This window comes from Chelonia mydas, chromosome 13 (genome assembly GCF_015237465.2).
Source record: "Chelonia mydas isolate rCheMyd1 chromosome 13, rCheMyd1.pri.v2, whole genome shotgun sequence".
Lineage (NCBI taxonomy): Eukaryota > Metazoa > Chordata > Testudines > Cheloniidae > Chelonia > Chelonia mydas.
The window spans coordinates 19,239,321-19,263,648 of record NC_051253.2 but is presented as its reverse complement, the minus strand read 5'-3'; the positions used below and the strand labels follow the sequence as shown (position 1 = coordinate 19,263,648).

Sequence of the window (24,328 nt, the reverse complement as noted above, 5' to 3'; positions counted from 1 at the left end):
CTGAGAGAATGTGGGGGAGATCCCCACACCCGAGCCATTCTTTTTTGGTGACAAATCTGAGGAAATGTCCTAGATGGAGATGTCAGTAGAGGACATTTTGGAACATATTGATAAGTTAAACAATAATACATCTCTAGGACCAGCTGTTATTCACCCAAGAGTTCAGAAGGGACTCAAATAATAAATTACAGAACTACTAACTGGTATGTAACCTATCGCTTAAATCGGCCTCTGTACCAGATGACTGGAGAGTAGGTAATGTAATATCAATTTTTTAAAAGGCTCCAGAGGTGATCCTGGCAATTACAGGCTGATAAGCTTAATTTCAGTACCAGGCAGATTGGTTGAAACTATAGTAAAGAACAAAATTATCAGACACATAGATAAACATGAAAGGTTGGGAAGAGTCAACACTGCTTTTGTAAAGGGAAACCATGCCACACCAATCTGTTAGAATTCTTTGAGGGTGTCAACAAGCATTTGGACAAGGGTGATCCAGTCGATTCAGTGTATTGGACTTTCAAAAAGCTTTTGAAAAGGTTCCTCACAACGCTCTTAAGAAAATTAATCAGTCATGGGATAAGAGGGAAGGTCCTCTCATGGTCAGTAACTGGTTAAAAGACAGGAAGCAAAGCGTAGGAATAAATGGTTAGTTTTCACAACTGAGAGAAGTAAATAACAGGGTCCCCCAAGAATCTGTACAGGGACCAGTGCTGTTCAACATATTCATAAATGATCTGGAAAAGAGGGTGAACAGTGAGGTGGCAAAATGTGCAGATGATAAAAATTACTCAAGATAGTCAAGTCCAAAGCTGACTGCAAAGAGTTACAAAAGGATCTCACTAAACTGGGTGACGGGGCAACAGAATGGCAGATGAAATGGAAAAAATTATCTTAAATATACATACAAAATGATGGGATCTAAATTAGCTCCAGAAAGAGATATTGGAGTCATTGTGGATAGTTCTCTGAAAACATCTACTCAAAGTGCAGCGGCAATCAAAAAAGCGAACAGACTGTTAGGAACCATTAGGAAAGGGATAGATAAGACAACTGAAAATATCATAATGCCACTATGTAAATCCATGGAACTCTCAGACATTGAATAGTGCATCAGGTCTGGTCACCATATCTCCAAGAAGATCTACTAGAATTGTAAAAGGTGCAGAGAAGGGCAACAAAAATGACAAGGGGTACGGAGCAGCTTCCATACAAGGAGATCAAGAACACTGGGACTGTTCATTTTAGAAAAGAGACAACTAAGGGGAAATATGATAGAGGTCTATAAAATCATGAATGGTGTGGAGAAAAAGAACAAAGAAGTGTTATTTACCCCTTCACGCAACAAAAGAACTAGGATCACCCAATGAAATCAATAGGCAGCAGGTTTAAAACAAACAAAAGGAAGTATTTCTTCCCACAATGCACAATCAACCTGTAGAACTTGTTGCCAGGGATGTTGTGAAAGCCAAAAGTATAACTTGGTTCAAAAAAGAACTAGAGGAATTCATGGAGGATAGGTCCAACAATGGGTATAAGCCAACATGGTCAGGGATGCAACCTCATGCTCTAGGTGTCCCGACACTTCCAACTGCCAGAAGCTGAGACTGGATGACAAGGGATAGATCTCTTGATAATTGCCCTTTTATGTTCATTCTCTCTGAAGCATCTGGCACTGGCCACTGTCTGAAGACAGGATTCTATTGGTCTGCCCAGTATGGCCGTTCTTATGTTCTTACACTGGTACAAATCCCCATGGCAAGAATAGACCATTTTGCTCCTCTAGAACAACCACCTCAGCCCAGAATTAAGGAGTCTGTGATCTCTCTGGATTCAGATGCACCTCTCCTAATATCACAGAGCACCCTGCTGCAAGCAGTCCTTGCACCAGGCAATACACTGTCCCTAACACAGTGCAGGGCAGCTGGATGAGAGAATGAGAGAATGCAATTCTGTGGGACACAACACACTGCAGAAAATGCCACATTCACCAAGTCATGCCTCTTACCTGCAGCCCAAGGGCAGCCCTTGCTGAAACATACTTGCAGCATATTTCAAGCACTTACCAGCTGGTAAACAGTAACCTGTTCTCAACCTTAACAATAGTGGTGGCACAGTCCCACTATAATAATAAAAGCTAAATGCCATGTCATCCCCCAGCAGGTTCATCCCAACCCCAGTGGGGTTCAAATGATTTTCAGCTCTTCATTTCCTCTTCTGGATTCCTATTAGAGCTGCCAGCATATGTACGTTTTAAAGCTTTCCTGAACACTTGCTGTTGCATACCTTGGTGCCTGCAGCTTTATCCCCATCAGATCAGCAGTTTGTGTTGTGTTCTTTTAACTCTCATTTGCCTTGTGCATACAAAATAGACATTGCTGGGACCTTTATAAGAGCTGAGCAAATGGTTTATTAATTACAAACTCTACCTTTGAAATTCTGTATATCTGTTCCCCTACGAGCCCTTCAATGCCACTGTTATGTAACAGCAACTCCTATCAAGCCTGACAAACTCACTACACCTAACACATTGCTGTCATGATATTTATCACAAAGAATGTTGTGTGAGATATCAAATGAAAGTCAGTGACATACTAGTCATTAATATCACTTTGAAGTGTACGTATTAACACTGTATGAGGAACTACCGATATTATGCTTTAAAGTCTGTGACCAGAGAAAGGGAGAAACAGGTTTTCTTCCAGACAAGAGGCAGGATAGTTATCTACAGGTTTCAGAGTAACAGCCGTGTTAGTCTGTATTCGTAAAAAGAAAAGGAGTACTTGTGGCACCTTAGAGACTAACCAGTTTATTTGAGCATGAGCAACATAATGATCCACAGAGGCCTGCCTACCAACATTACAAAAAGAAGGATTCTAGGTGGACTCCTCCTGAAGGTCGAAACAGCAGACTGGACTTCTACATAGAGTGCTTCCGCCGACGTGCACGGGCTGAAATTGTGGAAAAGCAGCATCACTTGCCCCATAACCTCAGCTGTCAGAACACAATGCCATCCACAGCCTCAGAAACAACTCTGACATCATAATCAAAAAGGCTGACAAAGGAGGTGCTGTTGTCATCATGAATAGGTCGGAATATGAACAAGAGGCTGCTCGGCAGCTCTCCAACACCACTTTCTACAAGCCATTACCCTCTGATCCCACTGAGAGTTACCAAAAGCATCTACAGCATTTGCTCAAGAAACTTCCTGAAAAAGCACAAGATCAAATCCGCACAGACACACCCCTGGAACCCCGACCTGGGATATTCTATCTACTACCCAAGATCCATAAACCTGGAAATCCTGGGCGCCCCATCATCTCAGGCATTGGCACCCTGACAGCAGGATTGTCCGGCTATGTAGACTCACTCCTCAGGCCCTACGCTACCAGCACTCCCAGCTACCTTCGAGACACCACTGACTTCCTGAGGAAACTACAGTCCATTGGTGATCTTCCTGATAACACCATCCTGGCCACTATGGATGTAGAAGCCCTCTACACCAACATTCCACACAAAGATGGACTACAAGCCATCAAGAACACTATCCCCGATAATGTCACGGCTAACCTGGTGGCTGAACTTTGTGACTTTGTCCTTACCCATAACTATTTTACATTTGGGGACAATGTATACCTTCAGATCAGCGGCACTGCTATGGGTACCCGCATGGCCCCACAGTATGCCAACATTTTTATGGCTGATTTAGAACAACGCTTCCTCAGCTCTCGTCCCCTAACGCCCCTACTTTACTTGCGCTATATTGATGACATCTTCATCATCTGGACCCATGGAAAAGAAGCCCTTGAGGAATTCCACCATGATTTCAACAATTTCCATCCCACCATCAACCTCAGCCTGGTCCAGTCCACACAAGAGATCCACTTCCTGGACACTACAGTGCTAATAAACGATGGTCACATCAACACCACCCTATACCGGAAACCTACTGACCGCTATTCCTACCTACATGCCTCCAGCTTTCACCCTGACCACACCACACGATCCATCGTCTACAGCCAAGCTCTGCGATACAACCGCATTTGCTCCAATCCCTCAGACAGAGACAAACACCTACAAGATCTCTATCAAGCATTCTTACAACTACAATACCCACCTGCGGAAGTGAAGAAACAGATTGATAGAGCCAGAAGAGTTCCCAGAAGTCACCTACTACAGGACAGGCCTAACAAAGAAAATAACAGAACGCCACTAGCCGTCACCTTCAGCCCCCAACTAAAACCCCTCCAACGCATTATTAAGGATCTACAACCTATCCTGAAGGATGACCCAACACTCTCACAAATCTTGGGAGAAAGGCCAGTCCTTGCCTACAGACAGCCCCCCAACCTGAAGCGAATACTCACCAACAACCACATACCACACAACAGAACCACTAGCCCAGGAACCTATCCTTGCAACAAAGCCCGTTGCCAACTGTGCCCACATATCTATTCAGGGGACACCATCACAGGGCCTAACAACATCAGCCACACTATCAGAGGCTCGTTCACCTGCACATCCACCAATGTGATATATGCCATCATGTGCCAGCAATGCCCCTCTGCCATGTACATTGGTCAAACTGGACAGTCTCTACGTAAAAGAATAAATGGACACAAATCAGATGTCAAGAATTATAACATTCATAAACCAGTCGGGGAACACTTCAATCTCTCTGGTCACGCAATCACAGACATGAGGGTCGCTATCTTAAAGCAAAAAAACTTCAAATCCAGACTCCAGCGAGAAACTGCTGAATTGGAATTCATTTGCAAATTGGATACTATTAATTTGGGCTTGAATAGAGACTGGGAGTGGCTAAGTCATTATGCAAGGTAGCCTGTCTCCCTTTGTTTTTTTCCTGCAAACCCCACCCCAAGACGTTCTGGTTAAACTTGGATTATTGCTGTGCACATTGTAAGATGAGCTGTTGCCAGCAGGAGAATGAGTTTGTGTGTGTGGTTTTTGGAAAAGGGGGTGTGTGGTGGGGGGGTGAGAAAACCTGGATTAGTGCTGGAGGTGACCCACCTTGATTATCATGCGCATTATAAAGAGGGGTTTCAAAAAAAGGGGGATGGGCTGTTGCCAGCAGGAGAGTGAGTTTGTATGTGTGTGTGTGGGGGGGGGGGGGGGGGAAGGGTGAGAAAACCTGGATCTGTGCTGGAAATGGCTCTACTTGAGGATCACTTTAGATAAGCTGTTGCCAGCGGGGGAGTGAGGTGGGAGGAAGTTTTGTTTCATGGTCTCTGTGTGTATATAATGTCTTCTGCAGTTTCCACGATATGCTATGCATCCGATGAAGTGAGCTGTAGCTCACGAAAGCTCATGCTCAAATAAACTGGTTAGTCTCTAAGGTGCCACAAGTCCTCCTTTTCTTGATAGTTATCTACCTGTCTCTAATGTAAATTTAGCAGGGTGATGCCAGAGACAACAGGCAGTTCATTTGCATCAGAGGTAAACAGGAGGAACAAATTAACATGAGGATGTGAACTCAGCATGGGAAGATGCTGGAGTCTGAATGCCAGGGGTTCATCATGACAGTGGTGACACAGACAATAAACTTGGCGGGAATATAAGGAGAAGCAAAAAGAAATTTTGGTAATCCACCACTGAGGGAACAAAGAGGTCAGTGCTCTTTGCATCCATGAACTCTGGATTCCCCACCATGTGGGTTGGTGATGCTAAGAAGTAGTGGTAGGTGAGAAAACTGCCTTAAGACAAGGTTTGTAGCCTGCCAAATTTAGTCACTCAAAAGCTCATTATACTTTTGTTTTATTTGTAACCAGTTTGTTCCTATTATCCTTGCCCATTATCACTTAGATCTCTGTTCACTATTAATAAACCTGTTATTCATTTTACTATAAGTTCATCCCAGTGCAGTGTGGTTACGTAAAGTGCGAAACTTCTGCCGAGCCAACAGGCTGGTGTGTATACTGTCTTGGAGACAGCAGACTTGGTAATCTCTGGGAGTGTCCAGTGGCAGGGGCTGGACACTGCAGAGGAATGCACTTCTGGGGGGAAGGCGGGGGGGTTGGGGACTAGGGTGTATCAAGCGTTACCTGCCAGGCAAAGAGGGCTGGCAGAGTCCTAGGGAACTTGGTTGGCTGGCTAGCAACCTGGGGTGACACCCACAAATCTCTCTTTTGCTAAGGCAAAGGGGTAACAAGGTCAGCTGGAGTTCTGGTCACCCCAAGAAAGCATCCCAACGTTTACCTCCCAAGCAAGGAGTACTCAGTCAGTCCTGCCAGGGCACTTTCTCCCTCTAATGAATGTGCTGTCCCAGGAGCTGAGGAGTTCAGAATTACAACAGTAAATAATAAATGGCTTTAATGGTATGTTCTTTCATCCTACGTCCCTTTCTCTCTGTTCTGCATTTCTCACCCACTGGCACTAGATCCTCTGACAAGGTGGCTGCCCAGCAGCTCCAGTCCAAAATGCACCCTGGCTTCTTGGTTCCACTGATCCAATGGACTGGCATAATTCTGACCCTAGAGAACTTCTTTTAGGCATACAGCTTGAAGCCTTTTACTTCACAACCGCGTTGTCATCAAGTCTTCATAGACATGCAGCATAGGGAAAAGAACCCACACTCTTATGCTTGCTTAATCGGTACGCTCTTTGGAGCAAGGACCGTCTTTGTAGTCTGTGTTTGTCCAGTGCCTAGCTCCTAGGGGCTACCGCAATATAAATAGATACTGATAATCATCACTGTGCTCCAAAACCTCTAGGTGGTACTCAGTAAATTGAAATAGTGGCACTAACTTCACCAGTAGAAGGGACTACTATCCACATGAGCAGATCTGCTTCCACCCATTAGAAAGCAATAGTGTACGTGTGCACATAGACACCCATACATGTGATGGAGTGCAACCATCTCGACATAAGAAACCTACTGAAGTCAAGAAAGAGCCCACCATATGCACTGACCAATAGGAAGACTTGAGAAGGGAATGAGATAGAAAGGGAGGTGGTGCTTAGCCTGAGGTACATAGGGAGAGGATAAGTAAAATGGGGAAAGAGAAAATGAAACAGCAAAAGACCCTGAAGAAAATCTGGCAGAGAAGGACCTTATCAACAGTAGAAGTTTGATTGTCTGTGATGCATGAGCCGAGCTTGAATTCCAGGTCCTAGGATGGGCTTGTCAAAGGTAAAAAATCTTTGTACTTGTAAACTGTGATCCATGAGCCATTCTGATCCAGAGTCCTTGAGAGGCAATAACGGTGGGGCCCTCCAGTGTCATTTTGACAATGTCACTTTCCGGAGGAGAACAGTGCTTTAAGAGTAGTCCTTGCAGCTGAGTTATATTAAGTATTGTCAATGTTTCATGAATGCTTGAAGGTCAAGTACACAGTCTTACGTCACTTCATCCAGTGTCTGTAATTGAATCCCTGTGCAATCTCCCCTGTATGACCTTTAAATTATTGAAAATAATAATGAAATAACCCACTGGAGGTGTGGGGAAGGTGAGGAAGAAAGAGAGCAGGAGAGAGCACACATGAAAAAGAGCAGAGCAGCAAGGAGAAAGCATGCATGAAAGAGATGGAGAAAAAGAGAGACAAGGAGAGGGAGGAAAGAGAGGCTGTGATTTGGACACTTGATGTGGTCCATTGTGATATTCCTCCTCCTGCTCAAAACAAAAGTACTTGGGTTTCAGGGGAGGCACTTGGCAGTCTTTGGGGGTAGAGTCCATCCCCCAACCCACAGGCAGGCCACAGGGCTAATATATCCTCCACCACCTCACTCACATACCCATGGCTGCTACTCCACCTACCTGGGCCTTGCAGGCCACTGGATCCACACAGGCCTCTTCCACGCACAGCCCTGCACCCATGCTGGCTTGTTTAGTACTGGTGTGGATCCCCCTCCATGGTGTGAAGGGGGTAGATAACCCCTTTGTGGCCAGGACTCCAAAGTCTGTACTCGCCAAAATGCACAGCCCCACTGGGGTGTCAGTGGTTCAGAGGGCTTTCTCAGTCCTCCTGAACCGACAGCACATGTTAGAATGGAATGCGCTCGGCAATCACGTAAACCTGGGCCCTAAGCGTATGCAGCACGTGCCCTGTTTGACGCAGTCTCTGAGCTGTAATGTGCAGGACAACAATCTCTCCTACCAGCGCCCCCTCAGCAATAACAGCTAATGCATCCAAAGGCAATATGCTTTATAAAATAATGAAGGGTGCAGCATGTCCTCCACCTGCATGTATGAATAAAACATCTGCAAAGGGCCCAGTAACTGAGAGCGATAATATTGGTCCTGGTTGCATGGAGGCTGATCCTTCTGAACCACGACTAGATGGACTCCTACCCTCTGCCCCAAAGGCTGCAGTCGATTTCTCTGTCTCCTTTCCAGACCGTCTGCTACCTTAGTTGTTAGGAATCAGAACCACCAAGCCATAATTCTCTCAAGTGAATTACAATGCCATAGAAAGCCATAAAGAGGCTACTCACTGGCTGAGCATCTTAGTCATGACTAACTGGCAGAACGTAGTGCCCGGATGTTAGCCACTCTGGGTCAGGTTCAGTCCTGACTTAAAATAATGCAACTCCACTGAAGCCCAACGGACTGGCACCTGCTTGTGCCAGGGCTGGAGCTGGCCCTCTGGGTTTTTATGTCTGTATCTATTATGATGACAAGGCTTTGACAGCAGCTCTTCTTGATGCTGACATTGCACCCCATTGCATGCTCAGTGCCTGGTCATGAGAGCAGTCCTGCAGCTCCTATTGTAGCAGGTTCACAATCCCCATCTGCCTCTCTGGTCACAGGGTACAAATATTCAACAGGAAAGAGACAATCGTCTTGGAGAGGATGATAAGCCCCATCTGGGATCCTGTGAGCAGTGCCCTGGGCAACACCCTGCAGGAAGATTATTGTCCTAGAGAAGGGGACCCAGAAGGAAGCAAGGATGATACTATGTCTGGAGGCTCTACCTCCCTGTCTCACAGGGACTCAGGGATGCTCCTTGCCACTCAGCAGTTGACTGTGAGTAGAGTTGTGCGGGAACCAGAATTTCCATTTTGTGAAATGAAAAATCACAACGTTCCATTTAAAAAATGCCAGAATGGAATGTTCCAACATTATCGAAACAAAATTTTGACATGATCCCCCCCGGAAAATAGCAGGTTCAACTAAATGGCATTTTCCAATGGAAAAACTTTCTGTCCAAAATGTTTCTACCAGCTGTAGCTGTAAGCTCTGGGGAATGGTTAAGGGTTGATCCGCAATGAGAAAAGGAGACTGAGATTTTCAAAGTGGCAGGATTTCCATTGTTTCAGGTCTATTTTCCACCCTGGGGAGGGGCACGGTGTAAAAGGTGAGTGACTTGGAGTAAATGGGGAACTCGTGCAGAATGGCTTTGAACCAGAGAGAATAAACATCTGGAGTGAAGCTCCCGGAGAAGGCAACTGAAGTAAAGAGCATACAGGAGTCTGAGTGACACCTGACGTTTGCTTCCAGAGAAGCCAGCGTATTGGGTCAGAAAGCCACTGGACTGTCTCCTGTTCTTCACGGAAGAGTTCTGCTCTGTCTCCTGGGCACCCTGCTGAGCCCATCTGTTTGAGCAGGCCCCGACGGAGGGCTAAAGTCACAGAAGGTGAAATGTAGTCACATGCCCAAATGATGTGCAGTAGCACAGGGGAAAGAAGTGATGCTGCTTACGCTGCATCTCCTATGCCCTTGTGTTTTGAAAGGTGTGTCAACAGCACCTGTCGGTGTGGAGTTTGCATAGGGCCAAGATAGAAAGAAATAAACATCCCCCACCATCTCACTGTTCACTAGCGGTAGGCAGCCCTGCTAAGGAGGCAACTTACTGCGGATTTCAGCTGTAGCGTACTTTGGAATCATGGAGTCAGTGGTGAGCTCGGGATGGAGGATGCAGCCGTGAGTGTAGGCGTCCATGGGCAGTGAGTCCAGGAGCTCTCTGTACTGCACCACTCTCGTATGAAGAATGCTCCCGGCATCGGGGATCAGCTGGGTAACATTTTCTGAAACGTGGAACAAAAAGTTGGCATTGGTTACAACTACCATACGTCAACTTGTTCCCATGTGACTTGACTATCCCCAGGCCACTGGGATGATCAGAGATTGATTTAGGGTGGCTCATTACTTCCTGTTTTGCGACACCTGTTTGTGTTTAGCTTGTGCTAATTCTGATTAGAGATGGAATCAAACCATTAATTGAAACACCTTCCTAGAATGTTGGGGGCTCAAGTGAAGTTAACCCTGGAGCTAAGCCTTCCTGGTTTGGTTGGACAGGTCCCTCCTGTGCACTGGTTGATTAGGTTGATCATGTACAGTATGCCCTCCCCCCGCACCCATTGAGCGTAAATGTTCAGGACCTGGGTCTCACAGTCAGTGAGTATCTGCAGCTCCTATTGAATTTAGTGGTGGTTGCAAATTCTCTGCATCTCTAAACATCAGGTGCTGAGTTCCGTTCCCAGGAAAGCAAACTGGCACCAATCCTCTGTATCCGGGATTGATGACATTTTCTAAATGCCCTGTGTATGGAGTTCTAGGGCAACAGAACTATTTTATGATACTCTTTATTCCAAGTGCAGTCTCTTGGCCAATCAGTGCACAGCCACAGCAACTCTCTATAAACCAGATCTACCGCGTCTGCTTTAGCTGTATGCTAATTCCTGGATGCCAACTGGGGCACTGCCAAGCACCCACAATCATAACACTCAATAATAACAGCAATACTTAGTACTTATATGGCACTTTACATCTTCATAGTTCTGCTCTAATATTAACTACCGTAAGGTCAACCCTGGCTGCGTTATGCAGCGCGTCATCAGCCCACACTCACTGACACAATCACATTTGTGTGCGAGCTTTCTCTTCCTGGCTAACAACATTCAGTTCTTTCTCTTCTTGCCAAAAAGTGTGAGTTAGTGGCCTGATTTTCAAAGCCACAGCCCACCAGGGTTGTTTACAATGGCAAGTCTAATATATCCATGTAATTACTGTGAGTTCACATGCAAATCACATGCAAACGGACCCTTCTGATCATCTTCAAGCAGTCTCAGTAATTATGCACACAAATTAGGCACACTGTGGCACATACATCTTTGGCAACAGCCCTTGGCTGCGGGGTTTCTAAGAAAGGAGGCTCATGATGTCTGAAAGCTTCTTTCTGTTTGAGTACAGCACCAGAGCACCTCACAACTGTGAACGTTCATCTTCGCATCCCTACGAGGTAGGAAATATTCCTGAATTGAGACACAGAGCGATTAAGGCTGGGATTTCCAAAAAGAGCTTAGTGGAGTTAGGCACCTCTTGAATCAGTGGGGGTTGGGTACCTAATTCCCTTGGACGTCTTTGAAAATCTAAGCCTAAGTGACTGGTCCGAGGTCCCACAGAAGGACTGTGGGGGTGCAAGGAATTGAGTCCAGCTCTGTTGAGGCCCAATTCAATGCATTACCCACAAGATCACCTCTCTTCTCTAGTCGGGACATGTAGTTTCTCAGTCTGTTTTGAATCATTCAGCTTCTGTAACTTTCAATGTTTTATGGCTTTGCTGTTTCTAGGCTTATTTTGCCTGGTTCGCTTCACACTGGTAGTATGAGCTATAGGGGCCAGTTGGTAGCATTCTTTTTATTAGACTCACTGCTGAAAATACAGAGGGGATGACACTGGAATGAGGGAAACATTATTTTTCTGGGCCATTTTTATGGATTTTATAGATCGCTTTTAATGGCCAGTGAAATAAATTTACCACGGGGGCTCAGTTAGCCATACTGCCTGTCTGCTCCCTGCAGTGCAGTGTTCTCTTCCTGAGTTTCAAGGGGCCTGGCTCTTGATCTGGGATAAAGAAATTAAAGTTCTAGGGAGACATTTTGTAGACATTGGCTCGCATTGCGTCTTAATTAAGGACCTGAGCTGACAGCCCTTCCAATGGCGTGCAGCCTCCTCTGAAGTCAGTAGGACTTACTCACTGGCATGCTGCAGAATCAGACCTGATCTGTGTTTTCACTGCAGATGTACAGTTTGCCAGTCAGTTCAGGTACAGGCCACATAGCAGCTGCCAATACAAACAGAGTAATGCTTCATTTAGACATGCAAATCGACAGTGCTGGTTTTTGTGTTGCAAACCTTAATAGTCCTGCTTCAGGGATCTTCAATAGCTAAATAAAGGTCTGGGATTGTGCCTGCCTTTTCTCGCCGAAAGCTGGTTATGGCATCTGAATGGCTTTGTACCACCAGTACAGGGTTTTGTACATGCCAGGGGATTTTGCAGGCGCTTCCTGGAAACCCAGTGAAAATGTGGCCCCAAAAAATCACTGAGGATTTAAACAGTTCCTGGAGAACATCTGATTTCTTCTCAGCTGTGATTGGTTGAAATCTTCCACTGGTCCCAGGACTTCCATTTCCTTGCACCAAGCACAGAGTCAAACCAGGAGGTCCTCATTCCAGTTTTACTCAGCCTGTACTCTGGCAAACTCTCACTGACTTCTATGGGTGTTTGAGCATGAGCCCCAAGATTTGGGTTATAGTTACAGCCGTGGTACATCCTCACACTGAAAAGCAGATCAGACTTGGGAGGGAAATAATCCCTGGTAGCTGGTATGTAGTGCTCTGCATCTTCAAGCCCTGTTTAAACCCTAATTAAACCTCATCACCTCCCTCTGAGGTGGGTAAGTAAGTGCTGTCCGCAGCAATGGGAAGGGCTTGTCCCGAGAGATAAGTGAGCGGGCTATTCCCTAGGATAATATAAATCTAGAGTCTATAAAGTACTAGTAAATGCACTATCGGGAACATTCCTGGCCTGGATGAACTGGATGGGACCAAGTGAGGCGTCTCCATTGTTAGTTTTGGGGATTCTATCAAATTAAACCCTTTCCCACTGAATTTTTCAGACTGAGAGATTTTCACAGCTTCTAAACATGATGTGGTTGAGCCAAAGTCCTTCACGGGGCTGCTAGTTTGCCGTTCACCTTCATGCTGCCCCTGAACCAAGTACAAGAGCCAAGATCCCAGCCACAAATGGGACTTTTCATTTGAGACCAACCACCAGTGGAATTAAATAACACTACTACAGAATCCCCAGCGCGCATGTGCCTTCCGCTGGCTCCCAGCCAGCATCGTACCGGTTCATGCCGAGGTTTCCCGGGTTGGAACCCGGCGCATTCAGAATAGCCAGCCCTTCAAGCAAGGCTATTCAGTAACCACACTGAAACGCAACAGCTCCGGCTGTAGACCCACTCCCTTCAGCTGGTGTCGGAGGCATTAGCTCACCGGAATGGCACCGGTTCTCCCTGTTGGTTACTGAACAAAAGCCACATATTGGGCCGATTGCTGCTGATGCCCTGTTATATGTGACTCCACAGGGTATTGCTGGTAACTAACAGAGCTAGGCTCTGCTTCAAGCCTGCGACAAAATGAAGCCTTGCAGATATCTATCCTTAGTATAAAGAGCACTTCCAGGATTGAAACATTTTTATGGGGTGAGTGATTTGTCTCGCCAGCATCAGCCTCTAAAGACTGGCATTGCAGGCAAAGCCAGAATGGGCTGGACATGATTCCAGAGCTTGTTAATATGGCTAATAGAACTGCTAACCAGGGTCAGAGCACTTTTTTCCCCTTCCCATCCCCTGCCCCAGCACCATGGCAGATCTGTAATTATCTTTCACTCTAGGAGCTGTTCCATGTCACTGGCTAGGTCAATGCCTTCTGCTGGTGACAGGATGCTACCACATGTGCATCTTCTGCCCTCATTTAGATGTGTGCAACCTTAACGGAGACAATGTAAAGTCACATCTGTAAGGGGGAGCTCACTGGGGATTAGAAATTAGTGGGGTTGCATTAATAAAGCAGAATATGGCCCGCTGAGCCAAGTGTCTGAGAAGAGACTTTCAGACTGAACAAAATCTGGGTCCTGGCCTGGTCCATAAGCAGCAACCTCTGGGAAGCTGGGAGGGTTGGTGACAAATGGTCCTTTGCTTTGTTTAAGATGCATTTGTTGAAACTTTGGGCATTCAGCAGAGACCAGCCAGTTCAACTAAACCTAAAAAAAGCCTCAAATTGGGTGGGGAACCTTCCTGCTTTCACTGAATGCCTTCTCTGAGCCGTGTGAGAAGGGAGTGCTGGAGTCGAGGAGAGGAGGGCAACCGCTGATCTGCCAAGGCTCCCTTGTGTTCGGAATCTATTTTAAGATGGTTTTTAAAGTCTCTCCATTCCTAAGGTGACAGGCTTTGTGATGAGCGTCGTGATGACCGAGTTAAAACCTCCCTCCTAAGCCTTTGAAGTCTCCTGGCTTGCTCATCCCAGTCTGACAGCCCTGAACTGGCCAGCTCTGCTCTGACAAATGAAGGGAATTCAGGAAAGCACTGGTGAGTCATTGCCTCAGCCTAGAGACCCGGGCCCTCTTTCTGTGCACCTGTAGGGTGAAGCACCAGGGCAGAGCAGTGTGGGGGAGCTCGCCCTGCCACTAACCAGGCTGCATTTGCTCTGGATAAATAATGGGATTCACTCCTCAGGGATGGCAATTCTGTGCCGCTCATTAGCACTACATTCACGTAACACCAAATGTAAACATCTCCCCTCCAGCCCTCCTTAACGGCTGCCATCCCCTTTCATTTCCTCCCAACTGGCAATATACCAACCTGCCCTCCGACTGCAGTCACTCACCAGCTCAGCCCCAGTGCACAAAAAGCACAAGCAAAACCCTTTCTGGGCACAGTCAAGGGAGAGGAATGTCAGAGCCCGGTGCTACTGGCCAGGATGCCAGAGCAAGCTGCTTTTGGCAGGCTATGAAAGCTTCACGTCAGACAATGTGACATCCTGCTAGGGGGCAAAACCCTGCAGAACTATTAGGTCTAAGCAGAGGTTGAGCAAAAACCACAACTGGCACTGATTTTGCCAAATCTCACTGGCCCTGGCTGGTTCAGAGCTAGGCCTCATTTTATCCAAACTCATAAAGGTTGTAGAGGTGGAGAGTTGAATAAGTGGTTCCAGTTTCACCCCATCTCTGCACATGAACTCTCATAATGATGATGCATAGAAAGAATAGAGTTGTCACAGCTGGGGATTGGTGAAGTGGCCGGGAACATAGCCCAGAACTCAAACCAAAGACAAAAACAGTAGTCCTGCTGGGGAGCCTGACTCATAAAGGAGAATGGGGACACGAAGGGCATGAACTACAACTCCCATGAGGCACTGTGGTGACATTTCCAAATTGAAATGTTTGGTTTTCAGCTGAAAGTTTTCAGTTTTGGCTGAAAATGTTTTGGTTTTGGAATGTTTCGTTGTCAAAGAAAAGCTGAAATTTTCCTTGAAGAGCAGATACTTTTCACCAACAGCTTCCTTGAGCTGAAACCCAATTTTCCACCAAACCCCCATTTTGATGATGAATTTTGACCCACCCTTCCTTACCTCCTGTGAAGTTCTTCTCCATGTAGTCGATGATCTGGTTGTAGTCACTGATGATGTTGTCTCCATGGATAATCACGGGCACCTCCTCCCCGAGGTTGAGACGCATGAACCAGGGCTCTTTGTGCTCAGTCAGGGGCATGCTGACATCCCGCTCCTCGCACGGCAGCCCCTTCTCTGCTATGACCAGGCGGACCTACAGCAGGAAGCAGGGCAGAGAAGTCTGATTGCTGCCCACCAGGCTCTGATTATGGTCTCCCATACCCACAAAGTTCACAGGACAGCGATGCTCAGCCACTTGTGGCTCCTTGGGGCCCAATGCTGCACAGGGCTGATTGGAGCTCCTCTTCCCAGTGGGCATTCAGTAGAGTGCCCATCCTAGGATTATTCCTCATGCCACCTGACACGTACTATGGAGTAGGACATCAGGAGGAGCCCTGACCCCAACATACCAGAGTCTCTGGCATCTCTCCCAGAAGCCAAGAAGGAGGTAGAAGGCAGAGGTGATATTTTGTTACCCAGTCTCAGAGAATCACAGAAACTTCTTATTTATATTATAATTTCTAGGACCAGCCATCATGTTGTCCTAGGTGCTGCACAACACAGAACAGACAGCCCCTTCCCCAGAGAGCTTACAACCTAAATATAAGACCAGACAACAGATGAATACAGATCAATAGGGGAATACAAGGAAACAATGAGACCATATTGACCAGCATGATAGGCAGTGGTCTCTGCACACCAGCAGTTAAGTGTTTTGTAGGCCTGGCAGTGAAGGAGAGCTGTAAGGAGGGTTTTGAAGGTGGATAATAAGTTGGGTTTGTGGATGTTTATGGGGAGCTTCTCCCAGGCATGAGAGGCAGCTTGGGAGAAAGTGTGAAGGTGCTCGTTTGAAAATTTAACAAGTTAGTGATGGCAGGTGGTGTCACGGGCTGATCAGAGACAGGCATAATCTCAGCATGCTGTCCTCCTCTTGTGCCATTATGTTTCATCACAATGGCACCTCCGAATGCGATATCCTTGAGACACAATGACAAGCCATGATACACACGTTGCAAATCTAGGACAGGACAGCATCAGGTGATTATTGGGCCCCTCCCTTACATGCCGAAGTGGCTGACGGCACTTATACATGGAGTATCGTTGCCATAGCAGGGGAAAGCTCGCTGTTTTCCTCGCTCCGGCCAGTCAGTGCTCCCTTGGGAACATTTCTGGTTCCAAAAGCAGAGGGGAGTGTCATGGTGAGAGGAGAATGCAAATGTCCAACAGGGAGAATCCTGCCACGTATTGCAATCCCCTCCCCTTTCCCTTTGTTTTCCTAGCACTAGCTTTTCTCTCCGTCCCTCCATGCGGTCAGACAGCCTTATACCCCACAGCTCCTGCTCTGTGAGACAGTCTCCATCCATCCCTCCACCTTGCATCTCTTTCCTCCTTTGCCTCTGTTCGCTCCCTGGCTCCTGTTGTTTATCCCTGTGAAAGATTTGGGGTGATATACTTTGGATGAAGATGCTGTACATAAAGGTCCCTCGTTGCCTGTAGCTTCTCTCTTTCCTTTTTCCTGGCCCTTGTTGCTGGAGACATTTGATATTATAGAAGGGTCTGGCTTCTTGAATGCTCCTGCTGCATGGTTAGAGCAGGGAACTGGGAGCCAAGAGTACTGAGTTCCGATGATTTTACGTTTTCTTCCAGGTCATTGATAAAAATGTTAAATAGAGTAGGGCCAAAACCCGACCCCTGTGGAACCTCACTGGAAACACACCTGCTTCATTACAATTCCCTGTTTACAATTATATTTTGAGACCTATCAGTTAGCCAGTTTTTAATCCATTTATTGTGTGCCATGTTAATTTTATATTCTAGTTTTTTAATCAAAATGCTGTGCATTTGTGGGTGTTTGTGAGTGTGGCAATTAGTGTGCTTGTGTGTGTATCCGTGTAACAGGGCTTGTCTCTGTGAGTGTGCACATTTCTGTGTGCTTCTCTGTGAGGATGGCAGATACCGTGTGTGTTAAAGCAAAGCATCCTGCTGAAGGTACAGCCATGCACTGCTTGCACTCCTTCTTGGACCAAAAGGTTTGGACTAATCAGATCTCTGTGCTTTAGCTCAGGCTGTCCCCTGACTTATTACTATCAGCTGGTAAAGGCCAGTGAATGCTTATAAAGCCCTTAAGCTTCTGTGTGATTGGATTTATGGTTTTATCACCCGATTATCAGCCGCATTGTGAGAGTGATGTTTTGATCTGCCAATCTAGTCCCCACTCCCTTCCAACACGGGGATCTGCTGAGACAGGAAGACATACTGTGCATTTCTACACCACCCACAGTTTCACTACTCAGCAGTTTCACTCGTGGGGAGCACGACTCAGGCACTTTGTCTGGCTTCTCTATCTTTCGCTGCTCCTTATGTGTATCTACAGATAGTCACCTCTAGAAATCTTCCTAAAGCTGCCAGAGAGAAAAAACTGCCATACCTAGTACAGTTCAAACGGCTGTTTTAGGATGATGGTAGGCATCATATTGCTTCCATCTGCCCAGCTGGTGCACATACAGAGCTATTGGCCACACACTGGATCTCATTTAGGGAGGCTCCCAAATTCTTGCTGTATGACCCCAGTTCCCAGTTTCATGGGCTGAGCAGCTCTAAACCCAGCATCATAAAAAATAATATCAGCTAGGTCTTACACAGCACTTTTCAGCCAGAGATCTCAAGTCACCTTAGAAAGGAAAGGCAGAATCATTATCCCCATTTTACAGATGTGGAAACTGAGGCAGAAAGAAGCCCAGCAGACCAGGGAACAGAACCCAGCTCTTCTGAGTCCTAAGCCAGTGCCCTAACTATGGAGTCCTTCTGCATGAATACAAAGCCTTAGGAGGATCAGTGCAGTTTAGAGTCATCCTCTGACACCTCTGAGCTGGCTTAATAGCTCCTATGCCAAATGCTGCCTTTCTGCCAATGGACGAGGTGTGGCCTGGAAAAAGGGAAACAGCCAATGCCACCTGTGTGTGAGTGACCCCCCAAATGCTACATCACCCCCATGAGGCCATTGGCAAGTGGTACAGGGATCAGCCAAAGGGTCCATCCCAGAACACACCTGACCCAGGAGGACTATGGAGACACATAGGTGGCTTAAAGCACCTTTGCACTCCCTGTCCTGAGCTGTTCTGTATATGCCTCCTTTATAGCTGTATCCCACCCTTTACATGGCTTTTGGGCACCAGGCTTGGCTTCTTCTTCTGAGTCAGGGAGGTCAGGGGTTTAGATCAGTGAGTGTCCCAGCTTCTTTGGGCAGCTGTGCCAATTTTCCAGTCTAGGCCCTTGGCAGTACCAATAATACCCCTTGCCTCCCATTCAGCTGTGTGCGCTCTAACCTGCCAGAGGGGTTGGGCTGCTACAAAATTGACTCCCAATGCAGTGAGCAGCACACGCATCAGGCAGGTTGAACTGTGCACAGCTGAATGGGAGGCAGGCAGTGAGGGCCTCATCCTTAGGGTAGGGAACAGTCAGGGAGCCTGGAGTACCAACCACAAAAGCGTGGCCCATCACACTGCCCATCCAGCTCTTTTAGAGGCACCCAGTCCTGTTTCATTTGCACCCTCACGTACAAAATTGCACCGAGCTTTGATTTTTGTTGTTATTTGTCAGATCTTCCTAGGCACATGGAACATGAACCAGTTATATTTTTCCAGACACTCAACAAATTGTCCTGATGGATGGTATTAATACCAGGATGTTTGTTTTCTACTTGTTCTAAATAAAAATAACTCCAGGAGTGACAGGTGTGCTGTGACATGGGACTGGGAGTTGTGAGTTCTGTCCCTGACTCTGAGACAGACTTTCCATGTGAACTTGGGTAAATAACTAAACCTCCGTGCCTCAATTTCCCCGTCTGTAAAATTGGAACAATGGTAGCAACCACACAGGGGCAGGAGGATTTGAGATAGAATTAGTAACACTTACCAAGTGCTTCCAGATCCTCACATGGAAAACGTTAGAGAAGTGCAAAGTATAAAGTGTATAAAATGCATTGGCCAACATTTTCAAACCCACATGTTCAATATTAGGCCACCAAGCCCATATTTAAGGTTCTGATTTTCAAAGGTGCTGAACAGTCACAAATCCCATTGACTTCTAGAAGAGTTGTGGGTGCTCAGCACCTCTAAAAATTAGGCCTCTTAATTTAGAATCCAGAATGTGAACTTAGGAGTCTAATTTTAGACATATAGGTTTTGAAAATGTTCACCACTATCACTTAAGTAGGGCACACGACTAAAAACAAAAACACTGGTGTGACACCTAACAGGTGCCTAACACACAACTTCTGAATTAAAAACAAACAAGCAATTGTTTTCTTACAACTAGAATTTGCTAAAAATAAAACTTAAAAAAATAAGCATTTTTTTATTAGAGCCTCCAAACAAAGAGTTTGCAGAACTAGCAATTCATTATTTATAGGCTTGACAATTTATTTTTTCCTTTTAACATAAAGCAAGTAAAAGCCTGTGCCCCTTGTTTTCAGACTCCTCTCTTTCTGCCCCTGTGTTGCTGAAAGGGAATTAAATCCCAGAAGGGACAGTGCTGGGATAACTGATCCTGCCACTGAGGACAATTGCCCCATTCCCCTTTTCTAATCAGTGAGCCATTAAGGAGCCAGTGGCCTGTTCTAGAACTGACACGAGAAGCAGAGCTTGCAGCAGGGGTCACCACACGTGTCCAGCAGGTACAGCATGGTACGGTGTCAGTTGTGCCCACTGCATCCCTGGCACAGCAATTTGCTACCCACGTTGCCTGACAATAGTCATCAGGTGCTTTGTGTTTCTGTAGCACCTCCCATCCCAACCTCTCACAGCATCTTCTAAACATTAAGGAATGAAATCTCACAGCCCCACTGTGAGGTAGGTCGGTGGGTGCGATTATCCTCGTTTTGCAGGTGGGGAATTGAGGCATGGAATGGGGAAGTGACTTGCCCAAGGTCACACAGTGAATAAATGCCAAAACCACAAATGGACTCTAAGGGTTCTCCTCCCGGAGTTGTCCTTTAACCACTAGACCATGCTTCCTCCCTGGATGTGGAAGAGGCTTCCACTCAAGCTAATAGAGAGCCACCTTGAGCTCAGACTCCATTTCAGAGCATGGAGTAGAAGAGGATTCTGATGATAATAAGCACTGGCATGCCGGGACAAGCCTCTCTCTACAAAATAACCTTTGGTGCATTTTGGTTCTGACGGAAGCAGCAAGCTCGACAGCCCTGGAGATGGATCTCCTCTAGTCACAGAACATGTACAGCAAGCACAGTAGCGGGGAAGCCTTCCCACACACAGCACCCTCCATCAGTGTAGTTCCACCCTGACTACAGGTCAGGAACTGCATCTAGGCTAAGAGAAGGATTCATTCTATCAGGCGTATTCACTTCTTGAACTCTCATTTGAGGCTGCCAAGACGGAGGGTGTTCAGACCAATTGCTATGGCAATTTTTATCACATAGAAAGCTGATCTGCTAGGAACTGGACTAAGACCCACCAACTCATTTCATACAAGAGACACCAAAGAGCTGCCGGAAGGTAATTACTTTGGGTCACAACTGACCTGGGCTGCATTCGAACCGATAACCAAGCTGTGAAGTGCTCACTAATCAAAGCAATCCCCTGAATCTCCATGTCAGCCTCTGAGAAACCTCTGGTAATAGACTGCAAGGGATTCTGCCACCAGATCCAGTGACCTTGCTTAGCTAGACTATTTCTTTACAAAAAAATCACTGGTCTGGGTTCCAGATGTGCACAGCTGTATGAGAGACACTGACAATACATCTGAATCCCAGAGACCTAGGGTGAAATCCTGGCTCCACTGAAGTCCAGGGGAGCTTTGCCATTGACATCAGTAGGCCACAAACTCACCCCCGAGGTCTGAGGGGGACCATCAATTAATGGAAGAAGGTCCAAGGCCTGGTTTAGAAACACGGGGCCAAATTTATACCTAGGGTAACTAACCCAGCTGGGTTATACAGGAATGAATCTGGTTCTTTGGCTTGTGCAGGTAACCCTGCTTCCCTCCCCGTCTCACCCAGCTTGTTTCTGGCAGGCTGTAGGAGACCATCTTATGCTCTGGCCATGGTGCTGAATGGGGAGGCTGGGCCCAAACCTAGAACAAGGAACCCCAGGTATTTCTTTGCAGGGTGGCTAGATCAGGTGGCCTGGCTGTGCGTAGCACTTCAAGGTACTTCTGTCATCAGGCATCTGCCCAGAAATGTGAAGCTTTTATTGTGCCAGACACCTTGATTGAAAGAAGAAACCTTTTCAAATTAAAAGCCTATTTCGCAGCAGTGAGGGCCAAATCAGGGGTTCAGCAGATGATCCCCACGTCTTAGGGTTTGTCCCTGGAATCCCATCCAATTAGTCAATATTCAACAACTTTGGCAGCAAGATGATGGATCTGTGCAATTAGTCAGTGAGACAGGGGCTTGGAAACAGCTTTACTCCTAGAGGACTTTTAACAACACTTCTAACATAAGGGATATTTCCTATCAGAAAGAGGCTTTGAAGGATATTTCAATACCTGGCATAGATCTGCTTTCTCCAGCAGGCTGTGTCCATTACACTTACATGTACAGGTTGTCTTGCTAGTTAATCCCTAGTTACAGTGAACATGTTTCAAGGTGTTATTTCTTTGCCAGTGACTTTAAAAAAATCAAATTGGGACTTCAATAAATAATATGAAATTGTGCACTGTGACTTTAAATGTGCCCTATAGTGTTCATGGAGTGGTTCTGGCAGAGGTAGGGCTAGGCCTGGATTGGTTGTAGAAAATCCTGTGTGAGTGGCTGGTTAACTGTTTCCCTCCCAGTGCTGGGAGACAAATGAGAAAAGCAATAGATAAGGATGCAAATAGCAACCTCTCAAAAGGGACATTGCAATGCAGGGAAGGAAGGAAAGATGGGAGTCAGATTGTTTACCCTAAAGACTCAGCTCTGCTAATGCAGAATAAGCACCTTAGTTAGAAGAGTGCGAAGAAAGGACTCAACATTTGTAGACATCCGGCTGCACTGTGTGCCCTAGGATTTCTCTGTGCACACAGAAGCCTGTCCTCCCCCTGCCTCCCCCCACCCCCACAGCCTCCTGGAATGTGCTTGGGGTGAAGGGAGAACATTCTGCTCTCATGGAAACCCAGAGCCCTTGCAGCTTGAAAACTTTATGTTCACCTTCTCCACTATGAATAATTCAGCTCACATATTTAATGAATGTAAGGAGAACAACTGGGGCTGTTGGTGACTATGAAAATAAGGTCAGGTTTGTTGAACACTGGCTGCTATCCTGAGCTGCAGAAAAGAACATTTACTATTGACTGGAGGATATGACTGATTGTTATTTGTTACCAAAATCCATGCATGGCAGCTCTGAACTGACTCAGAGAGTTGAGGGAACAGGATTTCAATAGCATTGCTGCAGCATCAGGAGCAAATACATTGTTTGGCACAGTGCTGAGCCAGGATGTATAGGAACTAATGGTGACCATTGTACGTATGACTACTGTCCCCTCCCCCAACACCAGGACAGTCCTAGCTAGCCAGTATTTCAATGCAATTGTCTTTGTCTACACTTTTCCCTGTCAGGTAAGATGCAGGTGTTAGATGGAGCAGAATCATAAATCAGAAACATCTCCCAGCACAAAATCTGACTCCAAAGCAAAGGCAGAATTACAAAGAAACCCCCCCACCGCCACCCCAGACAGATTCTGTCAAAAATGCAGAAATACAGGCACAAAACATACTGCTATTTAAATATTTTGGTTGCCAGCTGCACCCTATTCACCTCTGAGGAATAGCCAATCTACTCATCCTACAAAGCACCCATCCAAGCCGTTCTCCCAAGGCAGGGATATGCCCTGGATTTTGGAGGTGATTCTTCCCTGGGAATCCAGCACAGCATTTACCTTTTGTGAGCTGAAAGACTGGGTCCAGTGATACAAAACCAGCCTATCCTTGGATCTGAGAGCGGGGTCTGTTGGGTCCTGGCTGTCCTCAACCTCCGCAGATTTCCCTGCATCGTTCTCAAGAGCTGAAATGGGCCACCAGCTGCAGTTGGTGGGAGTAGCATTGTTGGGAGTCGCCATGACAGCCTGAGATTGGAAGAACGGGGGAAGGAGAGAGCAGCAGCAGCTGCACTATCCAAGCATCACATGGGCTCATGGAAACAGCATCATTACTCAAGCAAGTGGACTGAATTTCATTACACCCTCGGTGTTAGGTGGGGAACGCAGGGGAGCAGAATCAGAATCAGGTCTGATTTTACAAAAGAAGGGGATTGTGTGTGTTAAATCAGAACCCGTTTACACTCATGTCAGGGCTCCCACTGAAACATACTACACTGGGCATGCATTGTTTCATTGGAACAGAGCAGAAACAGTCTCTGCTACCAGTGCTACCAACACAGGAGTCCACATGCAACTCCAAAGTCCACATCTCATCAGGAATGTTTTTGCAATTGATACTAACATTTGGATCACTTTATATTTGATAGATATTGGATAAACTGATTCAGAAATAAATGCTGTCTGTAAAACGTCCAGCAGGTGCTTTCCTACCTACAGCCCTGTATGGAACAAAGAAGCAAGGACTCTTCAAATGTTCTCATGTTTCTGTATGTTCCGATTAACTATTAATTAATTATTTTGATTTATTTGTATTGCGGTAATACCTAGGGGGTCCTAGTCACGGACCAGGATCCCATTGTGCTAGGGTGTTGTACCAGCACAGAACAAAATGACAGTCCTTGCCCCAAAGAGCTCACAAATGTGGGTTACACTTATTTTATTTACAGAATTGATGGCTCAAATTTCCAGAATTGGGAACATGCCTTTCATATGCAATTATTGTAACTGTGCATGCAGCCAGAGTCAGTGCTCAGGTAAATGGCTGGCTAGACATCTAAGGGCCTTCTGTAGGTGCAACTATTTGGACTCTGATTA

The 24,328-nt window shown here is 46.3% G+C and overlaps 1 protein-coding gene across 1 annotated transcript in view; it reads right to left on the bottom strand.

Annotated features, from left to right (window-relative positions):
* GDAP1L1 (ganglioside induced differentiation associated protein 1 like 1) overlaps positions 1-23,553 on the bottom strand; it is a 38,032-nt gene extending 14,479 nt beyond the window's left edge. Inside the window, exons 1-3 of the mRNA XM_007067284.4 lie at positions 23,294-23,553; positions 15,374-15,566; positions 9,811-9,984 (exon numbers count right to left, since the gene is read on the bottom strand). Of these exons, the coding sequence (XP_007067346.1) occupies positions 9,811-9,984; positions 15,374-15,566; positions 23,294-23,473 (547 nt within the window). The 5' untranslated portion in view covers positions 23,474-23,553. The remainder of the gene's footprint in view (positions 1-9,810; positions 9,985-15,373; positions 15,567-23,293) is intronic.
* Positions 23,554-24,328: the final 775 nt, after the last annotated feature.